Source organism: Diabrotica undecimpunctata, chromosome 1 (genome assembly GCF_040954645.1).
Source record: "Diabrotica undecimpunctata isolate CICGRU chromosome 1, icDiaUnde3, whole genome shotgun sequence".
Lineage (NCBI taxonomy): Eukaryota > Metazoa > Arthropoda > Insecta > Coleoptera > Chrysomelidae > Diabrotica > Diabrotica undecimpunctata.
The window spans coordinates 202,799,851-202,827,294 of record NC_092803.1 but is presented as its reverse complement, the minus strand read 5'-3'; the positions used below and the strand labels follow the sequence as shown (position 1 = coordinate 202,827,294).

The window sequence follows — 27,444 nt, the reverse complement described above, 5'->3', positions numbered from 1 at the left end:
GTGACAGTGACGTTATTATCAACAAAACCGTCACTTGACATTTGTCCATTTACAACAAATTTTGAAGTTTGCATGGTAATTGAAATAATTTGTTTTAATATTTTTATTGTGTTTCTGCTGATAACATTTAAAGGCGTATATTATTGTATTATTTACATTTGCAATATCATTTTTGAAATGGAACCTGAGGATGCTAAATTCATGAGAACGTAAGTTAAAGATAAAAGACAAGAATCCAAATTGTTTAATAAATTTGAATTTTGCAGGGAGCGCAAACCAGGATCAGTAGATGTTCACCCAAATATTGATGCGATTTGTTTAAATTACGATTTAGATATTCAGATTCTTGCGTCTAAAGAACATGTCATTTATGGAGAAAAAAAGGTAAGTGATTAATCATATCAAATTCTAAAAATATAGTGTTTTAATATTATTAATTTCATTTGTTAGTAATGTTCTGTTTAATTTATGGTATTTAGTTTCAACCCTTATGCCGTTTCATTTGGTAAACTATGTTTAATTTGAATGAATCATTAATGTATAAATATAATAAATTTATTGATGTTTTAGTTCATTGCAAAGATAATTAAATATTTACATTGTCGCTTATGTACAGCTTTTTATGGGTAATTTTATGTTTTTCTCACATATCTGTTCTTTGTTAAAGATGTATAAAGCCGACCTTCAAATAACAATACTTCTGTAAGCCATGGCCAAATCGATGAAGGTTAACACTATTAACAAATTGCTAATATTTAAATTGCACATTCCAAAAATTTGTGAATTTTAAATGAGTTTGTAGAGATTTATTTACATAATATTTGAATAATTCTTTTATTTTGCAAAATTAACTATTTTGTTGTGTATAGATTATTAATTAAATTTGAATGCAAGTTTAGATTTTGTTTTGCTGATGAATCAAGCATTTGTGGTGTTCTGATAGTAGATATATATTAATTTCATAATGGGTTTTCTTTAAATTTATTTTATGATGACATTTTCCCTAGGTTATTTTGCTTTTTGTGGTTTAAGATAATTTTAATCTTAATTCCCTATATTAATATCTACAATAAATATCCCAACTTCATTTTTGAGTCTAGTAAATACCTGGTGCAATTTTTATTTAATGATTTATAATATTTTCAATATTCAAAAAGACATTTGTTACTATTACTCAACCCTTTCTCGTGAAAATGGAGTTTTATTATTGTATAGATCATTAATAGAAAATGATAATAAAAGCTATATACGAGAATGTAACAATAAGAGTGGAATTATCCCCAATAAAAAGTAAAATCCATGCAAAATAGTACAATGTCACTTTCCCATACAATAATAGTTTAGTATGGGTTACACATAATGATTAAACATTTTAATTGAATGATATTGATTGAAAATATGGACAGATAATAAAAGGTATATATAAAAATGAAACATTCAGTATGAAACTACACCAAATAAAAATGAAAATCCCACGAAAATATAACAAAATTGGGCTGTTACTTTACCATAAAATTGTTCACTATATAAACTACAACATCTTTAAACATCTTACAATCCAGGACAAATAAAAGAATACAGTAAGAAACAACTCTATCAGTAATATAATAAAATTACAAATAAAAATTTTAAATGTTAACAATATACATAGAAGTATGTAGATGGCAAATTGGTAGAACAAATTCATATCTGAGATATGATGATGTAACTACTAGAGAAAATCAAATAAGTGAAGTTAAAACAAGGTATTTGCAGAAATCTTTATATAAACTTCAAAATGTTTTTTGTCTGTTCTGACTTCTGGTGGAAGTTCATTGACTCTTATTCAAAGCTTAGCAAGAAGACTAGTAATCAAATGAAGGAGCATGGTAAGTTTAATATTTATCCCTGAGGAATGGTGATGTGAGAAGAACAAAAGTTGGTTATGTGTTTAATTGGTAAACATAAGAAGATTGATATCAACAAAGAGATTTGATTTAAAACAGGACAGGATAAAAAATTAATGCGAGGGGAACATTAATTGATTGAATAAAAATATTTATTTATTTATTTTTAACAGGCTGCTGCCCAATAAGATTAACAATATACTTAATCACGTAATTTAGTTTTACATATCAAAAAGTTGGGTTTCAATTTGATCATAATTTACTTGATTTAATTCAAAAGTTATACCCTGTTTATATGCTACATATTTCAAGAACTTGTGTTGTACTGTCTTGATTTTAATATGTAAATCAGTGGCGGCTCGTGGCTTGAGAGACAAGGTCGGCAAGGTATTTTTTGTCTCCTCAGATAGGTATACCGTCTAATAAAGACTTAAGTAAATCACCATAGGAGATTTTTTGTTTTCTTGTTTTTTGTTTTGTTTTTTTTTTGTTTTTTTCCTATAAATTTAGAACCTAAACATGTTTATAAATTAACTCAAGTCTACGTTGTTTGGAAGTAGCAAAATGGATTATACCGTCATCGTAAAATTTATTAGAGTTTTGGAGAGATTTTAAAAGTTTTTTTTCTATTGACATTTGAGACAAGCTTGACATTCTCTCTTGTTTCATGGTATTTCGACAATAAGTTTTGATTCTTTTGAGGCAAGAGAAATCTCGTTCATTTGAGGCAGACGTTGGTGGTAATGAGAGAATTAATGACAATAATTTATTAATTTCGGTAACAGTTTGTTGTAATGAATTGCAGTATATAAAATTATACATATCTTGTAACTTATCCCATCTTCCGAAAATATTTGGATCAGCATATAAAACTTTTAATTCATTTTCTAATTTTATTTTATTACAGAATGACGGATAATTTTTAATTAACCTGTCTAATAAATATCTTGGAAATTCTTTGGCGTAACTTTTAAATTTTGAATCGTCAAAGAGGTCAAAAATTTGCAAATCTTCAAAATTCGAAAAACGAGTATCTATTTGCATAATAATAGTATCCAAAATTTCAAAATATACTCGTTTTTCGATATCCGTTTCTGTGTCATGCCTTTGTCTTTTTTTTGGGGGTTCGGAAATATCAAGCGAGTCCAAAATTTCACTGCGTATATACTGGAAATTACTATCATTACGAAAATCTCTGAGATTTTGCACCAGTCTTGTTATTCTATTTTTGGAATGAATAATGTCAGTTAACTGATTTTGAACAACATTGAATATCAAATCGGTTTGGGTAAACACTTTCTTAAAAATATTTAAAAGTATGTTAAAATAATAATCATTTAATAAAGTTTTCAAACCGATTGCTTCACGGATCGAGATATCATCACTTTGAAAATCGTCGCATTCAATAATAAAATCAAAAACTTCCAAAAGCTGTTCACGAAAATCTGCTACAGTGAAAACTAACCGAGATTTAAAATTCCATCGCGTCTGACAAACTGTTGGCATTTTTTTCGAAACAAACCGTTCTAAAACATTAGTCCGTTTAGGTGAGCTTGAGAAAAATGAAGCAAATCCGCTTAAACTGGCAAAAAAAAGCAGACATTCTTTAATTTTTTTTTTACATGTATCCTGCAAAACTAAATTCATTCTATGCACATGACAGTGAGTAAATAAAGCTTGCGGTGCAATAGTTTTAACTTTTGTCTGGAGACCATTGAATTCACCAGACATCACGGCAGCGCCGTCATAAGTTTGCCCTACTAATTTATTTTTGATATCAAAAAATTTTAATCTGTCCTTTAAAACACCAAAAATATATTCTGCCTTATGGCTTTTACTCACGTCTGTAAAACCTAAAAACCTCTCATAGATATTACCACATAACGCGTATCGAACAACAATTGATAATTGTGAATGACATGATATGTCGGTAGTTTCATCTACTTCTAGTGAAAAGCAAATGGTTTCATGAATCTCAGATTCAATAACGTTACTCAAAATGTAACTAATTGATTCTATTAATTCATTCTGGATTGTTTTAGATACAATGCTAAATGTCTTCGAATCAGAAAGTAAATTAGAAAATTCCAAATCGTATTTCTTAAACATTTTTATTAGTTCTCTAAAATTACCTTGATTTAACGAATGCTCCGATTCATCGTGTCCCCTAAAAGATAATTCCTGACAACTTAAAAAAATTACAATATCAATTAAACGACGTAAAACTGCGTGATTATTTTTTACAATTTCGTTATGTTTAATAGCATTTTCACGTTGGGCATTATCTAATGAAACATAGATATTTTGTTTTCCAAATAAATCTAATTTAATCTGGCTGTAAGTATGATCTTTCGAAATATCATGTTTATGTAAAGCCCTAAATAATTCCTTTAAATTATCGTAACCAGATTCACACCACGGATTTTGATGTTTGCCCCTATTTGTCGAAAATAAAATGCAAGGCCAACAGAAAAGTTTGTTTTTTATTTCACTCCCGGTAAGCCATGAGTACTTGCTGTACCAATTATCTGAAAATGATTTATTACTTCCCTTACCCGCACTAATATTTATAAGCCGGGACATTTTAGGCAAAGGACGCCCCTTATTTTTAATAACAATTTGTTCTTCGTATGGAATAGATGAAAACCCATTATGCAAAATATAATTTACAATATCAGACTTATCAATACTTACAGTTTCTCCCATGGCTTGCATTTTTTAGGTTAATTTACCTGAATTTGTTTACACTTTAATTTAACAAAAACTTCTATGTTAAACCCTTTAACCTTTAACTATTTACGGCAGACGTAACGTATCACAGTATTACTTTAGAAAATAAAAATAAATCACTTAAAGAAAGGCTAGTTCGTGCACTGAATATCACTTCACTTTAGGTACTACTTACGTTCTTATATGAAATAACATTTCATCCCGCGCTCGCAATGTACAGTTCGCGACCAATCACCAATCTAAATGAAGCATCGGCAAATTTAATTTTGCCGTACTTGGTAATTAAGTTCATATGGAAAGAAATGTATATTTGGTTGCTAATCAACTAATATTCCGTTGATTTTTACAAGTAAATCGTCAAGGTTGGGATCGGCTCTCCGAAAACGCAAAACGTGCCTTTTTAAGAATCCACAGGCGGATGGATGTCTCCGATATCGGATCATCAATTCGAAAAGTGTCTACGCAGGGATCACTTAACGCTCAGATTGGACGAATTCTTTTAAAAACCATGAATAAAATTTAGTCTTTATTATCTCATTATCTCACAGATATTTTTTTATTTCACAAAAACATGTAACGGGATTTAATTAAGCATCAGATTTAAGTAATCTTTTTAATACCGTGACACACATTTGCCAAAATATATTATTTGTTTACGACATTGAAAATATCGGTGTAACTGGAACGCGCTCTGACCTAGTGAAATTTGCAATGTAATCAAAAGCTTATTAAATAATGTGTACAAATTAAACAAGTAAAAACAATAATATATCAACAAGCGCACTTGTGTTAAATAGCTGGAAATCACGGGATTAGGGTATTATTATCAATATTGTTAAGAATGAAGAATCAAGAGAACGGTCTACATAAGTTAGTATTGTCAACGTCAACTGAGTACCATCTAGTATTGTGCTTGATAACCAATAAACCAAATCATGAGTATCTAGTGTTTTAAATAAATATACCACATGAGACCAAAAGTGAAGCATTATTTATTACAAACAAATGACATCAACTGATTACCTGCCACAATTAATTATTGAAATACTGATTAAATTAAATATTAAAAAAATCTATAATATCTATAAAGGTGTGGGTCGGCACTGCCGACCCTGCCAACCCTGACCGGCCGCCACTGATGTAAATATTATAAGATGGAAATAATACATAAGAACAGTACTCTAGATGGTCTAGAGGTCTAACTAAAGAACAATATAGTAATTTAATTGCTTCAATATTCTGAAAGTCTCTAGTGCATCTTTTTGTAAAGCCAAGTATTTGTAAAGACTTGGAAATTATTGACATATAATGTGATTCAAATAAAAGTTCTGTAAATTAATTTTCAGATCACAAATTTCGGTAATCTAATCAACAAGAATGTTCTGTACATTATAATTATATTCCATTGGGTCTCTAAATTGTCCAAAAGAATCTTGGATACTTGGATGCGTTCAGGGCCATGGCATTCAACACACATCACTCACTCAACTGGTCAAGATTGTATTAAAGATCAATCTTTGGTATTTTTGATAATTGTGTAGAATTTTAGATCATCTGCAAAAAGAAGAGGTGAACTGTGCTGGAAGCAGTACTGTATATAATTGATGAATATGTTAAATAACAGGTGCCCCATTTGAGAACCCTGGGCTACTCCTGAATGAACCTTAATCTCACTTGAAACAAAATCCCTGATACACACCATCTGAACTCTGTTAATCAAGTATGTTCTCAGCCATCCAAGGACTCCACCATCCGAAAGCACTTTTTTAGGTTTAAATATCAAAATGATAAATATATACAAATCTAGAAAGTGAATCAATTATAGTTGATTTTCATTCATCATTAAGAAATTTCATAAGATAAAGGAAATGAAATAACAAAATACTAAAAAGGATCCCAAAACACTTCCAAGAAGGGATTCAAAGAGAACAACAATTTCACACATAAAGACTATTAGGTAAATGAGGGAGAGGCAGAGAAAAAAAGGGATAGTGGGAAGGTGATTTAGACAGAGAGAATGGCAGGGCATTGAGAAGTAGAAACAGAGGGGAAGTGAAATGGGAAAGAGACAGAGAAGAAATTTGTTGATTTGATATCTAAATAATCCACATTTTTATTGCACCCCCTCTTCTTATAGCCTTTATATGTATATATATTTTATTAAGGTGGTTGTTGCAAAGTTAAGTTGAGTAAAACGTCACAGGTGAACATTATGAATTATTTTCTTGTACACCCTTGATGTCCACTCAATAAAATTTTACCTTGAGGTTTAACCTCTCTATTGCGCAGTTTTTCTTATATACTCTTTAAAAACTTTATTGTTTATAGAGTCTCAAGAAGATTATTGAACTACCAATGATTAACAGTAGAACAGATTGCCATGTATTATCCAAAGAAGTTGTTAATCAGTGTGAACTGATACATCATTCTCGCCTACCAGAAGTAGAGCAAATTATTTATTATCTAAAGAAAAGAAAACTTCAAAATGGTGGTAAAGGTAAGCTTTAACTAGTTAACTGGCTAACCCAGCCTTATTCTACAAAATTATAGTGCAAAAATTCACAATAAATGTATTTTATTATTAATTTCGTTAAAATTATGATAAAATATACTCGTTATCTTGGAAGCTTCAGGGTATCAATATTAAGAACTTCAGTTACACTACTTATTTGGTTGTTACTTACGAATACAAACCTTAAAGGTTTGTAAATTTGTAAAAAACTATGTGCTCTAGTGGTAATTGTAAATTCGAAGCTCTTTCTTTAAGACATACTCTGATATTATGGGTGTTTCAAGCATAACTTGAGGATTAAGCAAACATAACATAAATACTGTTTATAAATCTTATCAGCGAAAGGATGTTTTTATGTTTTCTTCTCTATTAGAGTCTGTGCGATAATGACAAGCATAATACAAATACTGTGAGAGTTCAATATAGATGAAAAAGCCATAGCAAAATAAAAATATTTCACCAGGTTTGTATCCATTACCACTACTCTTCAACTTAAACATTGAAAAAATATTCGAAATAGTGTTAGAAAATGTAACTAAAGGGGTTAAACATACTGGGAGGTTTGCAAGAACTAAACTGCGTACAGACAAGAGTAGGGAGATGGGGCTAGAGTTAAGCATGAAAACTTGTTAGATGTTCTGAAATGTGATGCATGAACCATAAAATGCATTCAGCCACACAGTAATATTTGTGCTGCATACTTAATAAAACCTGGGGTGACACACTAGAGAATAGAACAAGCTGGAACCGCTTTTATCAAAATGAAGACTGAGTGAATATGTAGCCATGATGTCTACTATTCTACTAATTAATATTCTATTAATCTACCCTTAAGAACTCATTTTGTCCTCATTATACTAAACAAGCCAACTAAGCAAACAAAAATGCAGTGGAAAAAGTCCAAATAGCGTCGTTGGTTGCAAACTTTCGATATGGCATTGCAAGATAAGAACAAGCTAAAGAAGCATAATATATTTGAAGAGAAATATTGAAACTGACTTGTTCCAAAACTATAGTAAAATTCATTAACCGATGCAGGGAGATGTAAACATTACCACGTGTAGGCCTGCAACAGGGCCGCATTTGGGATTATCTTTTTGTTTAGTCAGAATATATATTATCTTATAAAATACGAAATTTATATTTTAATTTTGCAAAAGTGCTCGACAAAGAACCTGCTTGTTTTAGTTGATATCCAATAATAGGAACCATTTATACAGGGCGAAAAACCCAGGAATTTATTTTTTTGCCAACAATTTTATGTACAGTGCCTGCAAAAAATATAAGTTTTATTTTTAATTTTGACTAAGTTGTTTGTACAATTCTAAAAAGTTTCATAATAATAATAACAAAAAAAATACTCATTACTCAATAATGTTGAAATAATATATATATATATATATATATATATATATATATATATATATAAATTTATAAAAAATTATAAGCAAAAATATGTATGGTAAACTTTATGAGCACTGAATAATGTAATAAATTACCTGAAGGATTTTTTAATCCCGTTGTTAATCCATCCAAAAAAGCTTGTCTTGATGTTTTACTGTAGTGTCTACCCATATTTTAGACTTTGTATGGCCAGCGTTCAACCATGTCTCATCCAGATAATATATTTTCCGCTTCTACTCTCTATAAGCTCTTATCTTTTGAAGATATTCTCTTCGCCACATCACAATGTCGTCTCTATCTAGTAAAAGAGCGTTTCTTCCCCTACGTTTATATTGAAAATTAAGTTTTTTCAATATTCGGTAAAATGTGGTTTTTGAAAAATTTGGCAAATCAGGGTCATCGTTCACCTTCTTTAAAACCTTATCAACGGTGGGTATTTCGTTGCTCATAAAAAAATTATGAAACAGTCTTCTAATGGAACTTTTGTCAAAATCATCAATTTTGTCAAACTTCTTTTTCCGGGTCAGACATACTTTTGGTCCAGCGAGTTGATGATTCGTTTTGTATTCCTTTATCACCGTAAACACACTTCTATCACAAACTCCAACTTTATTAGTCACTTTTTTCACAATATCTTCAACCACTTACCTGAGATTTTCTTGTCTTTCACATTTAAAAACATTTAAAATGATTTCTTTAACTTCAACGCTAAGAGGGCTTCTTTTACTTCGTTTTCGAGGAGGACTCCATGTATTTTTAACCAATTCATCAGCAGAATCAGTGGAGGACATTTTTGGTTTCAATATCAGTTATTGAAATCCGTGGTTATTGTTACAGTAATCACAATCACGTATAGATAGGGTCGTTATACAAATAAAAATATATACTTAAATAGTTTTAAATCGCACAAATAATTGCTAATTCAACATTAACAGCATAAATATAATTTATTGTCCTTTAACCATCAAGATTACTAAAAATATAGTCACAAATCGATTCAAATTACAAAATTTCAATACCGAAATATAATACCGAAATTAAATCGTGTCCGAACCTGTATGAGTTCCGACTACGTCGGCAGTAACGAAATAAAGATGGACATTTCGGTTAGTTTTTAAATATTCTTGAAGAACTGTTACTTGCATGTATGCATAAAATATTCATTAATTTTATAAATCGGATTATTTTTTTACTTACTATGTATTCAGCGATAAAAATAATTTATATACTATGCAATAAACACTAATAGTTGAGAAAATAAAAAAATTAATAAAGTGTCATAATTATACTGTTACTTATCGGAACGAGTAGACTCATTTGGAACATCTTTAACAATAATCTGTTAAATTTATCTTTGTTTATACGCCCTGCATCGCTTAATGAAAGTTGGTATAATATAAATGTGGTATATGCTATCATTTTTCTAAACATTTTAGTCACTAGATTTGAGTATTTTCTTTTTTTTTATCACGTTTTGCCCCAATTGTAGAAAGTAATCGTTCAACATAAAAATGACTTAATTTTTTTGTTTTATTTTCGTTAGGAATGGGACCGATGGGTGACGGTGATAAAAATAAATTCGATAATTACTCCAATGGAGTACACGAAGCTAACTATAACAGTTTGTCTGAATATATTGATCTCCTTTATGAGGGTATGGCTGAAAAGATTAGGGGAGCACAACTCATACAGTTGTTGGCACGAGATCCGGAAAACTTGGAGGCACTTGCGACTAATGGTAAGTTTTCTCATCTATTAAGTAATTATTTGTAGTTTATATACGGATTCTGTTTTGTAGAAACTTTGATAAGTGCCTTAGGAAGAGTGTTGAGGGAAGATTGGAAGCGAAGCATTGCCTTAAGTACCCATTTAGTGTTTACATTTTTCTGTTTTTCCATATACTCATGCTTCCATCACGTGATTTTGAAATGTAAGGTATGTATCCAACTTAACATCAACTAAAATCGAAACGGAGCTGGGTTCAGCAATAATTTAAGCTGTTTCGTTAATATTTTTTTGTTTTTTGAGTAGGTGAATATTTTTTAGGTCGGTTCAATATGTATGGACATAATCGATTACGAATTACGTCGATACGATCGTTGGAAAGCCGACTTCGATGGGTCAGAAGCTCCATCAGATATCCCTATAGTCAGAAAACCTTGCCCCAGTAGTGCTAGTATGTCTGAAATACCTCGCAGCCGCATTCCAGAACCAGTTCGTCCAAAATCAGGAAATTTCTCCGATAGTAACATAAGTCAAATTATGGAAGGTAAGGAAAAAAGCGTCGTGAAGCTATGTGTAGATATCATTTAGTTTTTAGGAAGCATTTACGACGATCTCACCACTTCCATGGAGGGTATAGACGATAGAAAATTAACGGGCGAACAGAAACTGAAACGGTTCCGAACTCTAGTCAAGAAACAGGAGCACCTGCTTCGAGTAGCTTTCTATTTATTACTAAACATCGCCGAAGACGAGGTAGTAGAAGAAAAAATGTCGAAAAGAAATATTGTAGGTCTTTTAGCCAAAGCTTTAGAAAGAGAAAACGAGGATTTGCTCATTCTAGTCATTACATTCCTTAAGAAATTGTCGATAATGCAGTGCAACAAAGAGGTGATGGTGGGAAATATGTGCGTGATCGAAAAATTGCCTCGAATGTTGAATTCTACTAGTGCCGATCTCGTCCATTTAACTTTAAAGCTCTTGTTTAATCTGTCGTTTGACAATAAAGCTAGATATAAGATGATCAAAGCTGGACTTCTTCCAAAAGTTATGAGTCTTCTCAGTAAGTATATTTTACTTTAGTATTTTAGTTCCTATATACTTTTTAATTATTTTAAATTCATAATATTGAAGATGGTAGACAGAGTTTAAATTAATAGGCTTTAATACTCACCGAAATACATGTTCTGCCTTGGAATTTCTTGTAGTACAACCCAATGCACTGCATGATCGAACCATTTTTATACAATTATTCTATTACATTTTTTGCCCCCTTATTTGTATTCACCTAGCGGACAACACGCGCACTAAACTTTAAAAAATCGGCTTCACTTATTTTCCCCCAATTCTATATATAATTTATTATTACAGTACTACACCTATAGTTTCGTTCGTGCATCGTTGATCCAGCACCAGATAACGACAGACATGAATTATGTGTCGGCATTATCTTGACAAAAGAAGTGGCAAAATCTGTTAACAACTTCATCCCAATCTCAGCAAGAGTGATGCTTATACAACTGAAAACGAGACGAATCGACATCAATATAATTCAAGTGTATAAACCTACAACAGAAGGAACAGAAGAAGAGGTAGAAGAACTATACCATAGCATTAATCAAGTCGTGAAAAGATTGAAAAAGTAAGACCTAACAATTGTCATGGATGACTTCAACGCCAAAGTTGGGGCCAGCAAAACATCATCTGCAGTCGGACCATTTGGACTAGAAAACAGGAACGATCGGGGAGATACATTGGAGATTTTTGCGGAAGCAAATCAATTAGTAATAATGAACACCTGATTTAAGCTACTCCCAAGGAAACTGTACACCTGGAAATCTCGACAGGATTCTGTGGAAGGATTGTAAGAAATCAGATTAATTACATGCTAGTAAATAAGAGGTATAGGAACAGCTGTAAATCTATCAAAACATACCCGGGGGCAGACGTAAATTCTGATCATGTACCAGTTATAGGTGAATGAAAACCTCAATACAAAGGTGCTAAAATACAGAAATGTAAAAATCCTGAAGATACCATGAAGATACCGCGCGGTTCATAATCAGTTCAGTTCAGTATTGATTTACACTGCGAACGAATTTTGAACAACCTGCGTTCAATTCATTCTTCAGTGCTTGGTTTGTTTGATTTTACAGCCTGATTTATTGAAGCTAAGCTTTTTTATTAATATTTTAATTTTTGGATAGGTTTATGTATCTTGTATCCTATAACAAAGTTTATTCTATAGAAAAGCAAACAAATAACATAATTCACAACTTACCCACGAAAGCAAATGATGTAAAAAAACGGGTGTGGCAGTCCAGTGGGACTGCCGTGGAAGTTACACTTCTATACACGCATTCGCCGTTACAAATTTATTTGGGAGTCAATCTGCACAATCATTACATATGTAATTCTATAGGTAAGACATAGCAGAAAGAGAAACAGAATTAATAACAACTTACTAACAATGAAGGATTGAATCAATATTTTGATGAAAATGTATATTTTTATTTTCATATATGTATGAAAGGAGTTGAATGCAAAAATTTTTTTACACATACTCTGCAGTAAAATTTATTGTTTATTTTGTTATTAATATAATAATACAATACAAATTAAACTGCAATATTCATAAGTATTTAAAAATGACAATAATGTAATAATATTAATAAAAAAGTCCTCCCCGACTGGGAATCGAACCCCGGTCTCCCGCGTGACAGGCGGGGATACTGACTACTATACTACCGAGGACATGACACAAAGATATTTCAAAATTGACAGTTCTGGATCATACAGTGATTTATTGAGATTATTATTTTGAAATACAAAAGACTAATATAATTATGAACATTTAATAAATAATACAAAACATATCACATAAATAATAATATTAATAAATATTTTATTATATGTATAATATTATATGTACCTATATATATCTTTATATAATGTATATAATATTAAATTATATATACAAAAGGAACATTTTTATATTCGAGAGAGGAAGAGAGAGAAAATATATCTTCTGTCTCTCTCTTACTCATTATCTTACATATGTAAACTCGATTCGCTATTCCCAGTCCGAACTGTCTAGTGCATTTAGTAATTATTTTTTTGCGAAGTTAGTTACTTTTTGACAGACTCGACGTGGCTGGAAATTACTATACAACCAAGCACACGTATTTATAGCCAATATTAATAGTAAACAAACTAAATAGTAAATAAAATAGAACAGTGCGAATTACCGACAATTAATATTTATTTATCTGCACCATATAATAAATGGTTATGTTAAATTATAACGACTAAAATATATTTTTTAAATATATACTACCCAAAATTTGATGAGTTTAGTATACACTTCCACTATTTAGAATATTTCTTCTTTTTTCAAAGAAAGAAGTCTGCAATAGTAGGATACTTGAGCTATTAATACTGAGAAGTAGGAATTGTTGTGTTGTAGGTTTCCTACAATGAATCTGTCAAAATATGCCCGAGCTAAGCGAATGGAGTTTAATGATTTCACAGATTCACTCCCGTACAAATTTCCAACGTGGAGCGCGCGTATAGAAGTATAACTTCAATAAATTGAATTACCTTCTACACTTAAACAATAACACAAACAAAGATCGCAAAGTAAACAGTTTTAGGCGCCAACGTTAATGAATAGGACTTTTCATCAAAAAATAGTGTCAGCCATTTTTTTCGAACAGACATTTTGTACACAAACAGGCTACGTTAGTAATATAAATAATATACATAATTAATATAAAAAATACCAAAGAAAGTCTGGTTATTGAAAAAAATTAAGTGCCACAATTGGCAAATACATTTTTTTTAATCGATTAGTCTATCGATTTATCTAAATGATACGATTATTATGATACCTAGATAATATGATACGAAAAGGAACAGCGCAGCGGTTTTGCTATGAAGTATGTAATAAATGATTTAGAGTGATACACGCTCTAAATCAATTAAAGACGATACATATATTATTTTATAAATTTTTTCAAGCCTTTATTTCTTAATAAGCAATGTTATTTCTTTATTAAATAAAAAATATTTATTTAATAAATATTTCTTTAAAAAGGTATAAACGTATGACGTATAATATATATTATACGTCATTGTCAAATCTGTCTGTACGAAAAATATGGCGGCTGATGAAAAGTCCATCAGCCGTTGAAAGCACAGAGCACAGATTTCCTATCCCGCGTGTACGAACTCTAAATTTTCGTCATATTTCAAGGATGTGTTCAACTGGTTCTGAACTATGGACTAACTAACCGTGAACGACAAGATTCCGGTGTAGCATAGTAGTCCCTACAGTACAGAACTTGATTACCACGAACGCTCATTTTTACACTGCGTATGCTAAGTAATCCTGAACGCGTCCAGTACTCGTACCGCGAACAAAACTCATAATAAAGTCCAGTATTATACAGCAAAACACATTACACTAATGTAAAGTTGGTTGCATAAATTGATGGTCTTCCAGGCGCATGATATATCAGATTAGCGGCTCGGGAGAAATCAGTTACATATTTCTAATATAAATATTTTTTAGGTGACGATAAACATCAAGAGGTTGTTCTTAAGATACTCTACCATCTTAGTTATGAAGACGAAATCAAGCATCACTTTGTGGATTGCATTGGACTGGTAAGGAAATTATATTTAATAATAATTGTTATCATGTGCTCACTAGTTTTAATCAGATCTAGTAGAAAAGTTGTTCATGCCTCACTTAATTCCAGCAATTTTAATTTTTTTTTTCTTGAATCTGAAACAAGTCCGCGATATATCAATAATAAAAAAATGTTTTTCTAGATCATCGATATGTTACTCTTGAGCGTCGGAAATGAAAACGACAAAACTATGGTGGCTCTTTGCGTAAATCTGTCTACAGATCAGTCAAATGCTCAGCATATTATTAAGAAAAACCGATTGCAGTCGTTAATCATGCGATCGTTTACGTACCAAGACGCTATGCTTATGAAGATGTTAAGAAATATATCTGATAATCCAGCTTGTGCCCCTGCCTTTATAGTAAGTATTTTTATTTCCACAAGGAAAATGAATTTCCTGTAGTCCGCTATATACCATAAATCACAAAAATTTTAATGGGAGTGACCGGGGAGAGGAAGCATAGCTTTCTTATCGTCTAAGCAAGGAGCGTTTTAATTTACTTTATTTTATTTTATTTCTATTCGATTCGATAATTATAATCAACTCCATTTAATAATCGATTCGATAATCAATGCGATAATCGATTCGATAAATAATTGATTCGATTCGATGTATTTTATTTTATTGTATTTCGATTCGATTCAATAATTGATTCGATTCGATAATTGCTTCGATTCGATAATTGATTCGATTTGGTGATCGATTTCATTCGATAATCGATTCTAGTTACTCCTGGGCCCTGATTCTATTTCATTTCGATGTCGAAATTTAAAAGCGACTACGCCATGACAGTCGCAATCGCTAGCGATTCTCATTCATTTCGATTGTAGTTAAAACTGGGGATATTTACTTTATCATTTTGACACTGCTGAAAATTTGGGTTGGCCCTGTTGTTTATTGGATGCACTACGCTTGTTGAATGTTTGTTTTGTTTACGTTACGTGAACGTCTTTTTTTTCTTGTTTGAGTTGTTAAATCATAAATATTGGACATTCTCAATTATATTTTGAATTGAAAGAAAAGATGGCAAGAAAAAAAAAGGCGATGTGAGAGATCCTTAAGTTATAACCACTAAGATTTGACTTAGTGGTTATATTCTAATATATTTTTAAATTTACTGCAGCTTAGTAATACTAACCCTAAACATTTTGGGTATCCTAGAGGCATAAACACCTTCTTCCAAATATGGTTCTAATACCCTTATTAAATAATTTGCAGCTTGTTTATTAAGCCGGAATTGCTGCCTAAATTGAGCATCACTTAGTGAAAAAGAATTTTGAGTATCCCGTAACATTCTTCTTATCCCCCGTTATGAACGTCGGATATCTAACCTCTCTAATTCCTCCAAAACTAGCAAATGTCCGTAAAACACAGCCATATTGATACTTTTTGCCTCAGTTTTCCTTGCAAGGATCAAAACACCGCCTACCTAAACTGAACCTAAGTTCACTTCTCCCAGATGTCAGATTAATTTCGACTCGAAATGAAATTTCAACCACTTTCTTGTGGTTGAAATTAATTTCGATAAGTCGAAAACTAGTGACGTCGTTTGGTTAGTTCAGCTGAAATCCACAAGGTTCGCAAAGTCGCATTTCGACGTCGCCATATTAATTTCGACATGTTTTGAGTCGAAATCTCAATTAGAATCAGGACACTGCCTTTCTATCAGAAATATGATAAAATATTTTAACTAACCTTTACTAAACATTCTGTATACGCGAGTCCTGATGGCATGTTCGTATTTATTTATTAACAATTTGGGTTCAAGACTAGTGGCTACTGATTCGCTCATTGTGATGGAATAATCAGAAGCTTTTTGGATACCTTTAATTTGCCAATCGTCTTACAGGTTTCAAAGAAATTCCTAACGCCTCAGCAAAATGCTGAAACAAACAGTAGGTAAAACAATTTTATTTTCAGCATAATTTTAAACTTACTTCACGAACAGCAAAAATTGGTAATAAAATTTGTCCAGCCTCCTTTTCTAATTGAAAATAGTTTAGTCATTTTAGTATCAGTACTTGTTCCTTTTACCGCTTTTCTACAAATTCTTTATAAGAGGTATATTTATATAAAAGAACCCTTCATCACGGACTATATCACAGAACGTTTTCGGAATGAATATTCCATCGTTAGTGCTGCTACTAGGTATACATGTATGAAGCCACTAAATATGTCTGTAAACACCCCTTAAATGTTATTAAATTGGTTTTGTAATTGTCTCTATAGGAACTTTGAGTTGCTATCTAGCTTTTGCTACTTTGCTCGAGGTTTCTGTCCCACGATGGTATTTTATGTTTATTTGTTTCTTTTTACTTTTTTATTGTACAAACAATACGATTTTTTTCGTATATTTTCGACAATATCAACCAGTTCAACTGATCTCGATAAAGGGTATTTGAAACTGACGTCGTGATAGAACATTTTTTACAGTTTATTGACAGTCTTCGTCGGATTAAAAAAAACGCACATGTTAAATGGTCTTATTTTACAGGAATTCGTCGGCGATATTGCAAAGACTGTAGTCGATACCAAAGATGAAGACTTTAGTCGAGAATGTGTTGGGATCTTGAGCAATTTGTATCTACCTGATCTCGATTGGGCTGAAATATTCAAGCACTTCGATATGGTAAATTGGGTGAAAAACATAATAACCGGTAATAACAGAGATGTAGAACTAGTATTGCATGTAAGTACTATTTGGTTTATGTATTTAGTAGGTAATTGAAAGCTTAATATTATTCTAGTAGTCTTTTTATATTTATGGAATTGTTTTCTAAAGTAACCCTTCAATACTTGTTATTTGTATGTTGTAACAAGAAGAATATATGTGAACACGCCTTAAACTATCAAGTGACGGTTCGACAGTTAAGTTAAACTAATTAAAAAGAAGACGAGAACAATATATCTCTTATAATGAATGCATCTTTTAATCAAGGTTCTCTCTCTCCTCGTCCTGTAAATTGGCTTCGATTACTCCTATATTTCGGAAGCTATGTCTGAGTTTCTTCTTTAGAAAGTGTCATCCCTAACCAACAGCATGGCTTTATTAAAGGTCATTCAACGATCACAAACTTACTTCATTGTGTAAATGATTGGTCATTATCTTAAAACAATCGGAATCCTGTCGATGTAGTTTACTTAGACTTCTCCAAAGATTTCGACCTTGTTCCAAAACGGCGATTACTAGCAAAATCACTATGGTATCCGCGGAAAGTTAAACATTTGGATTCAAGATTTTCTATCCGACAGATACTTCGGGATTCGTGTTGGGGAAGACCACTCACTAGATAAGCCAGTCAAGAGTGGAGTCCCACAAGGATCAGTACTTGGACCGCTACTTTTTTGTGTCTACACTAGTGGTCTTCCGCTCATCGTATCCAGTAAGGTTTCCATTTACGCTGATGACACGAAATTATATGTGAATCCAACTATTAACCAACATGTTCTTCAACACGATCTTGATGCAATATTCAAATGTTCCTCAGAATGGTTACTTCCGCTTAACATTGAAAAATGCGTTGTTTTACATATCGGCAAAAATAACCCACCACTGCCGTATTTTATTAATGGACATCCCTTAAACTCGCCCACAACGAGCTTGGAATGATAATTAATAGTGACTTAAATTGGTCTGATCACATAGTGTCGGTGTGTAAACGGGCAAACTCTAAACTGTTTTTGATCCGTTAATGTTTTACACGTGTATCTCTAGCCTCTGTTAGTAAACTTTATTCAAGTTTACCGGGCCAGTGTGGAATCCAAATCTCAGTCGCGATAAAATCCTACTTGAATATGTTCAGCGTAAAGCCACAAGACTAGCATACGGCCGTGTAAGACCTAACTATGAAGATAAACTATCCATGGCTCATCTTACGACATTCGAGCAGCGACGTCTTCGAGGTGACCTAATTATATCCTTCCTTATTTTAAAACATAATTTTGGGAACCTAAACACCGTATTCACTTTGAATCAAGACGAAAGATTAAGAGGTCATCGTTACAAATTAAAGAGGGAACAAACTACTGCAAGGTCCAGGGTGAAATTCTTGCCAAATAGAATCTTTAATATATAGAACAATTTGGATCAAGACACCATATCGGCAATTAGTGTTAACATCTTTAAAAATAAACTTGATAGCGCTTTATTTTATTTATAGGATTGTGTTATTTTCGGACCACATTAGTTATTTATTGTTATGTATAATGTACTTAATTGTTTAACTTTACTTAACTTTATAATTGGTATTAGTTTTATAAGGATATTTTTCTTTGCTTTTTGGGCATAATAGGAGCTCGCTCCTCTGCCCTTAATTGTTATGTAATAATAATAATAATAATGTTTCGTGAACATTCAATGAAAGATGTATCTCGAAACTGAGGGCTTTCTACTTGCCATTCAGGAACAGGTTATTCCAAGTAAAAATTACCTGAAATATACTGTTAAAAATCCTCAAGTCCAAAATGACAAATTCCGATATAGATTCCAAGCCCAACAAACCATCCAACATCTTACCGGGGGCTGCCAGGCGTTTGTCGGTACTGATCGCCATGACTCAGTAGGAAAGATTATCCACCCAGAACTAGCTGACAAACTTTGACTTCTCCAAACCGACCATCTTCCTTATTATCAATATGTCTCTGACAGAATGCTTGAAAATGACAACTACAAGCTATACTGGGACCGCACTGTGATTACAGACCAACCAGTGGCACATAATAGACCGGATCTCATACTAGTTAATAAACCAAGAAAGAGTAGAAGAGAGAAATAACATAAGAAAGAGTCCCACCAGAGCTCAATCCTTTTGATACCGTAGGTATCTGGGATGAATGAATTTTCCCCTTAGATGGAGTGTGAGCCGTATGGCTAAATCTGGAATAATAATAATGTAGTCATGGCAATGAATTGTATTTAATTTTACCGCTTAGTCGGCTTTTGTTGGTTTCTATGTATTTTTTTAAGTCAGCGCTCAATTTTGTTAATTACACTTTCCCAATTAAAATAACAGTTTATTTCCCAAGTTTATATCCCATCATCTTACAACTGGAGCCACACGTTAGGCGCCTAACCTAACTTTCATTAAATACTTATTAGTAAATGTTAAAACCATGAACAAAACTTTCTATTACTCGGGTAATAATGATCCGGTTCATCGTAACGGGGTTGGAGTAATTTTAGAAGACAAATATAACAATGCCGTCACAAACTTTGTGCCATTTTCGGACCGATGTCTTCTTATTCAACTATCCGGAAAGCCAGTAAATATTAACATCATTCAAACTTATGCCCCTACGGCCGATAAACCCATATATAAAGCCAAAAAACGAGACCTAACATTTATCTTAGGTGACTTTAATGCTAAGTTAGGTAGAGGAAAAGTTTCTGGATTGATCGGAGACTTCGGACTTGGAGCAAGGAACGACAGGGGAGAGAGAATGACCGAATTCTGCCAACAACACAACATGGTAGCGACAAATACATGGTTTAAATTACACCCTCGCAGATTGTACACTTGGACTTCACCACAACACAATGAAAACAGAGTAATCCGTAACCAAATAGATTACATATTGGTCAACAAAAGATATCACAATGCAATCATCAGTGCAAAAACATATCCTGGAACTGACATCAATTCCGATCATAATCCTGTTGTTGCAAAAGTTCGCGCAAGATGGAAACTAATAAAGAAACAAAAACCTCAACACCAACTATTAGACATCCAATTATTGAAAAACGACACCATACATCAGACAGTAAATAAAGAATTAAACAAAAATTTAGGAAATATCGACCACAATAGAATTAGCGAGTACGATGACATAAACGTTCTGTGGAAAACTATTAAAGAACAAATGAACAATGTAACGGAAAGACATCTAAAAGTAACACCTAGAAATAACAAACAGGAATGGATGACAGAAGAGATTTTACAATTAATGAACAAACGAAGAGAATCTAAAGGAAAAAATGACAAGGACGGAGAATACAAAAGACTAAATAGAATAATTCGAAAAAAAATAACCGAAGCAAAAGAGAAATGGCTGGAAACAAAATGCGTGGAAATAGAAGAACTACAACAAAGGCACGATTTTTTTAATTTACATAAAAAGGTAAAAGAGTTTACATCGACTACCAAGAGAACGACTTTTCACACCATGCTCAACACGGATGGCAAACTGCTAGAATCAACGGAAGATAAACTGAAAGAATGGGAAAACTATATTAAAATTCTTTTTCACGACATACGAGAAGAACCAAGATTGGAAAATAACAACGAAGGGCCAACAATTCTGAAATCATAAATGCAATTAATCATCTTAAAACAAATAAAAGCCCAGGTCCAGACGGAATATACCCAGAAACGTTAAAATTAATCAGCGAAGAAAATATCGAAATATTTGTCCTTTTATTCAATCGCATTTATGATACAGGTAAAATACCCCAAGATTGGCTGGAGTCAATATTCATCCCACTACCAAAAAAGCCAAACCCACAACACTGCAATGAGTTCCGTCTGATAAGCCTTATGAGTCATGCAGTAAAAGTCCTACTAAAAATCGTACATAATCGTATCTATAGAAAGTGCGAAACAATCATCGGAGACGATCAGTTTGGATTCAGAGCCGGCATAGGAACGAGAGAAGCCCTGTTCAGTTTACTAGTTCTCGCCCAAAAATGCTACGACCAACAGAAAGATATATTTATATGCTTTATAGACTTCGAAAAAGCATTTGATAGAGTAAGACACGACCTACTATTAGAACGTTTGCAAGAAGTCGGTTTAGATGGAAAAGACATCAAATTCTTAAAAAAACTTGTACTGGAACCAAAACGCCAGAGTTGGGATCGAAAGTTCCACATCCGCAGAAGTAGAAATTAGGAGGGGAGTTAGACAGGGATGTGTTCTGTCGCCTCTGCTGTTTAATCTTTACTCCGAGTTTCTATTTAAAGAAGCATTGGAGGATTCCAAGGATGGAGTCAATGTGAATGGCGTAAATATCAACAGTATCAGATACGCCGATGATACAGTGTTAATTGCGGATTCCGACTTAGGTCTACAACGACTCATCGACAAGACCAACTCGACCTGTGAGCAATTTGGTATGAAAATAAACATTAAAAAAACCAAAGTGATGTCAATCCGAAAAAACCAAAACGTACCCCAACCTTGCACAATAAATGGGCACATTTTAGAACAGGTCAATAGATTTAAGTACCTGGGATGTTGGATTGATAGCAGCCTAAATCCTGATCTAGAAATAAGATCGAGAATAGAACAGGCCAGAAAATCTTTCGAAAAAATAAAAAAACTGCTTTGTGATTCTCGAATAAAACTCGAAATTCGACTACGTTTATCAAAATGCTACGTCTGGTCGACTCTTCTATATGCAGTTGAAACGTGGACCCTTAAAACATCAACCGTAAATAAATTGGAGGCCTTTGAAATGTGGATCTACCGGAGAATACTCAAAATTTCATGGACATCGCATACCTCAAACGAAGAAGTGCTGCATAGAATAGGCAAGGAAAGAGAACTTTTTAACACAGTAAAAGTTAGAAAAACATCATACCTAGGCCACATACTGAGAAATAATAAGTACCAATATGCCCAACTTATAGTGAAAGGAAAAATCGAGGGAAAGAGAGGCCTAGGAAGGAAAAGACTATCGTGGCTCAGAAACATCCGACAATGGACAGGGCTAAATTTTGAACAGCTAATAAGAACAGCTGAAGATAGAGAAGAGTTTAAAATTGTAGTAGCCAACCTCCATTGAGGAGAGGGCACTTTAAGAAGAAGAAGTAAATGTTCACTTAAGGTAACTAATACGTACATGTATTAGTAATGTACTTGAAATGGACTTAAAATTATTAATGTAGTTCATAAAATTTAATAGCTGTGGTTAACTAACAAATTATCTTTATTATGTATAAAAGCATTTTAGGAATTATGACCATTTATTTCATTCATGAATATTCTATTAAAAATTTTAACTTACCCAAACATATCTTAGTCTACCCTGAGCTTGGCCCTGCTTATTTTACAAAAGTAGCAAAATTTACAATTGCAATAGAATTGGCAACGCTGTTATCCAATATCCATACACTGCCATCTGAACGTGATTTTCACTATAATATTATTTGCGCAATTGCTATTGTCAAGTCAGATTAGTTCTGCCTCCTACTGATGTTCGAATAGAACTGATTTCTAGGCCTCTATATACTGTGCTTTTGATTTTTGGTCAGAAAAAAACGGAACTAATCTGACTTTAATGTCACCTAACCGAAACGCCGTCAAAATAATGGTGTTTCTAAATCTGTAGGTCTATAGTTACTTAACTATTCTGTATTTCCTTTCTTGAGAGTCGAACAGCTGGTTGTTAAATAATTTTGTTGTAGGTTATCGTCCTTTTGGGAACAGCGTCTACCGACGAAGGTTGTTCGAATCTGTTTTGCGAAACCGGCATTTTGGCCTTACTTATAGATCTATTAAAAACTTACCAAGAGGACGACGAGGTAGTCCTGCAGATTGTTTATGTGTTTTTGACAGCTTTGTCCCATAGTTCCAACATTGAACACATAATAACAAAGACAGGTATGTATCTATAATGTAGTGAAGATTATTCGATATCGGTTTTATCGAGGAGGATAGTGAGGAAGATTAGATTGGTAGATAAAGTTTTATTGTTAGATTATTAGTCAAGGCCAAGCAATCTCTTAGTATATATTTTATCCATTATATACAGTTCCGGTCACTTTGAAAATAAGTCTGTTATGATCAAAAACGTCTTTCCTCTGACTGTTCCTAAAAAGTTTAAGTGAATTCTATCAAATACTCCCTTGATTTATTAAAACTTTGCCAATACCAAAAATACTGTCTGGCAATTGTCTTCATCTTAACCATTCCATTGTGTGCCCCATGTATTTCATCTAGTAACTGCTTCCTTATCCTTTCCGATACAATTACCCTAAATCCCCACATTAACATAACATTATCTAGAGTTAATTCAAGATGTCTCCTCTTAAAAGGCCGTAAATCTTCTTCTACTTCCTCTGACCAACCTTCATTTACATACCTAAATACCTTTCCTAATTTTCTATCCACTCATCTCTTACTGGTACTTTGTCCTCTACCAAAAAATAAATATAATCTTGTGCTGTGTCATTTTTCACCTCTGAAGCTAAACAAAGCCTCGAAGCCCATCTGTTCCCCCAATTTCACTTCCCTTCACATGTTGAAAACTGTAATTAAATCTGCATAAGAAAAAGCCCATTTTTGAAGAAGTCTTGCCGCCATTTGTAGTATTCCTTTGTGTTCCCCAAAAATAGCCTGAAGAGGTTTGTGATCTGAACATTTTTGCATTGAATTATTTATTTTTTACTATGTAATAAAACAATAATCACTGCTTTATTGTTTTTAACGCAGAAGCCCCCGCTTATCTTATTGACTTGCTACAAGACAACAACAAAATAATCGGAAAGTTGTGCAATACATGCCTTAATATAATTTCCGAGCACGACAAAACGTGGGCAGATAGAATTAGAATAGAAAAGTTCCGTAACCACAACCAGCAGTGGCTGGCGATGGTAGACTCGCAGCAATTGGAGACTGAAGAAGAGGAGGAGGACGAGCTGCCTCCGTATCTTAATACGGAGTATCTGAGTACAGCCGTGGTACCTCCATTGACAGGTAAGTTGAGAATTTTTAGGGTTCTGTAGATTTAAATAATCATAATGTTGTTCTCAAAAATTTCAGAATACTTTTTTGATGGATTATATCTTTTTTATATGAGATTCTTTGCAAATAGTCACGAAATGTTAAAAAGCAGATAAAATGATTGACTTTTTGAGCGGAGATTTTGAGTATACCTGTATATTTTGTTTTAAAATAGTTTTTCGTTTTTTTTATAGAGGATTGGCCAAATTTTATCTTTTCTTGCTTTGTTCTTATTTGAATATTTGTTAAAATTTGTTTTTATACAACCACTTGTCACCGAAATACATATTTTGTACGATTTTATTCGGTTTTAATAAGGTACTTTACGTATCATTGTCATATTTAGTCTCTAATGATGTCACCACGAAGGCTTTCTCCTAAAAAATGGGATAAAAATAAGGGTGTCAAGATAGAAAGTCAAGACCATTGCAGCAAGTTAGGAAAAATTTTATACTAGGAATTTAAATGAGGTACGACTTTACAACAGGGTATATTGATTTGTTCTTTGGACTTTCGTCGTATATCTCCTTCTAGAGACCTGTTGAATAACCTCATAGACCGTTCGTTTTAGCTTTCTGATAGGCTTTAAGGCCTGCTTTTTTTTGTCGAAACCTTACTTCGATATAAACCCAAAGCTTTTCCTCACTTAGCCGCTAATGCTGGATCTTTTTCGGTTTTTAACAAATGTTTGTACTCTTTTCCTCGGATTATAAGGAGTACATGGCAACCTTGCGCGGCTCAAACAGTTCGAAGGACGTTCACTAGTTGTAAGGAAGCACTATGAGGTTTGCAGAATACAAAACAAAAGCTGAGCAAGATCGTAAAAGGAAAACGACTCCACAACAGGAGATTTATTGTTCTTTGGCATCTACAGACCTGTTAAATAACCCCAGAAAGGCAAACGGAGTGTTCTGGATTGCATATTGTGGATAAATAGCTCGTTTAATCTCACAGATCGTTCTATGTTCCTTTCTAGTAGGATTTAGGACCTGTTTTCTAAACTTTTTGTGTCGAGGCCTTACTTCAATGTAAACTCAAACCTTTTTCTTGCTACGTTGCGCACGCTGGATTCTTTTCTGTATTTAATGAGTGTTTGGGTTCTTTCCCTCGAACTTTATGAAGTACGTGTCATCATACCGCGGTACAAACAGTTCGACGAAGCTGTAAGACGTTGACCAGTTGTGGGCAAGCACTATTCAGACTGCCTGTGTATGCAACCAAAAATCTATTGATGGTAATAGTATTAAAAATGACAAATCTGAAATATTTGAAATTTGGCATAAAATTCAAACACTCCAATAAGGCTTAAAAAATTGGTACTAACTGTTCAGATACATATAATAAACAGCTAAAAGAAAATTGAAAATTTTGAAGTAGATCCAAAGTATTAAAACATAATAGCAGTGTTAGATTCAAATTAGAGTCATGTGATATTAGTATACAAAACTTCAAAATTGATTAAATGTTTGATTGATTATAGATTTATGAATTTTTTTTAGATCTCCAAGATAACGCTGAAACTGAAATAATCTCAGATAAAGATCTAGACTGTAATTATTTCGATGAGAAGTTAACAGAAGAGGAAGAAGAGTAAGTTCATATTTCTCCCCAATTACTTTGAGTGACTGATTAGAAAGTATGTAAATTTTAGTTAAGTGATTGTAAAATTTGGAAGCCACTGACATGCAGGTTTTTTCATTCTCGAGCAATTGGTTACGCAAATAGGATTGTCGATTATTTCCTGTATTATTTAATTCTAAGGCGGTAAGAAGTTCGCCCGGGCAGCTAGTATTATATAAATGGCGCCACTAAAAACAGACTGATCGATTTAGATGAAGTACCAACCTTCAAACGTCACCTGTCAAAATTTGAGATAAATGTCACTAAATTTAAAAGTTTAATCTTCAAAATAATCCTTCTTGATAAGAAAAGACATTATTCAAGCAAGGCAATGGCTTGATAAGTATTATTTAGACTGTGCTTTACCGAAAACAACGAACAAAAATTATGTTAACCACTCTGATCGCTCAATTTCAGTAGTTGTCCCGGATAACCTCAAAAAAATCACAATTTTTTTTTGATTGGTTATAAATCGAAATTGCTCGAGATAGTCTGAATAGGCTAAAGTCAAGTACTTAGTCAGATAAGTGGACTGATGCAAAATAAAGTCGTTTAAAATGGCCAAAGGCGCAAACATTAGCTAGAAATGTTTTATAAGTAGATAACAGACACTACTAAAAACTATTTTACTTAATGTTTATACTTTAGTATGACTTTGGCTTTCTTCTATGTCTTTCTGACCAGTCCTAAAACGTATATAAGGATCTTAAATGCTTTTCTTTTTCAGAATGATGCAAGAAATTGGGGCGATATAAATTTGTATTTTTAATACCAGCTATGATTGCTTGTTTTTAGCACAAATTCAAATTATTCTAGTCATTTTTCAAGTAAATGTAGAAATATTTATGCAACAAATATATGTTATTATCTCTTTTTGTCTAAATTTTTTGTTTACTGGTGTATCACAGTTCATGGAGAAATACCCGTTGCATCCACTACATCGTATATTAAAGCAATTAACAGCTTAAAATTTCCTTCAAAATATCAAAACATTAAAGTTGTTGGCAAAAATAGGATGTGCGTAATCAGTGGGCAAGAAAATGAGTTCTGATAGTTCATCACAGACTTCATTCACTCCACTGCGAGATTTGTCTTTTTAGTTTTGAACATAGCCGATTAGAAGGCACCACCAATAAAACCTTCCGACGCAAAT

General features: G+C 32.7%; 1 protein-coding gene across 1 annotated transcript; it reads left to right on the top strand.

Annotated features, from left to right (window-relative positions):
* The first annotated feature begins 13 nt into the window (after nt 1–13).
* Kap3 (kinesin associated protein 3) lies at nt 14–27,166 on the top strand. The gene is made up of 14 exons (XM_072521024.1): nt 14–209; nt 267–384; nt 6,945–7,113; nt 10,076–10,270; nt 10,331–10,467; nt 10,579–10,801; nt 10,853–11,317; nt 14,828–14,922; nt 15,091–15,309; nt 17,444–17,638; nt 23,354–23,549; nt 24,381–24,644; nt 26,171–26,261; nt 27,019–27,166. Exons 1-14 carry the CDS (start codon nt 73–75, stop codon nt 27,044–27,046), a joined length of 2,532 nt encoding a protein of 843 aa, XP_072377125.1. The 5' UTR covers nt 14–72; the 3' UTR covers nt 27,047–27,166.
* Nucleotides 27,167–27,444: the final 278 nt, after the last annotated feature.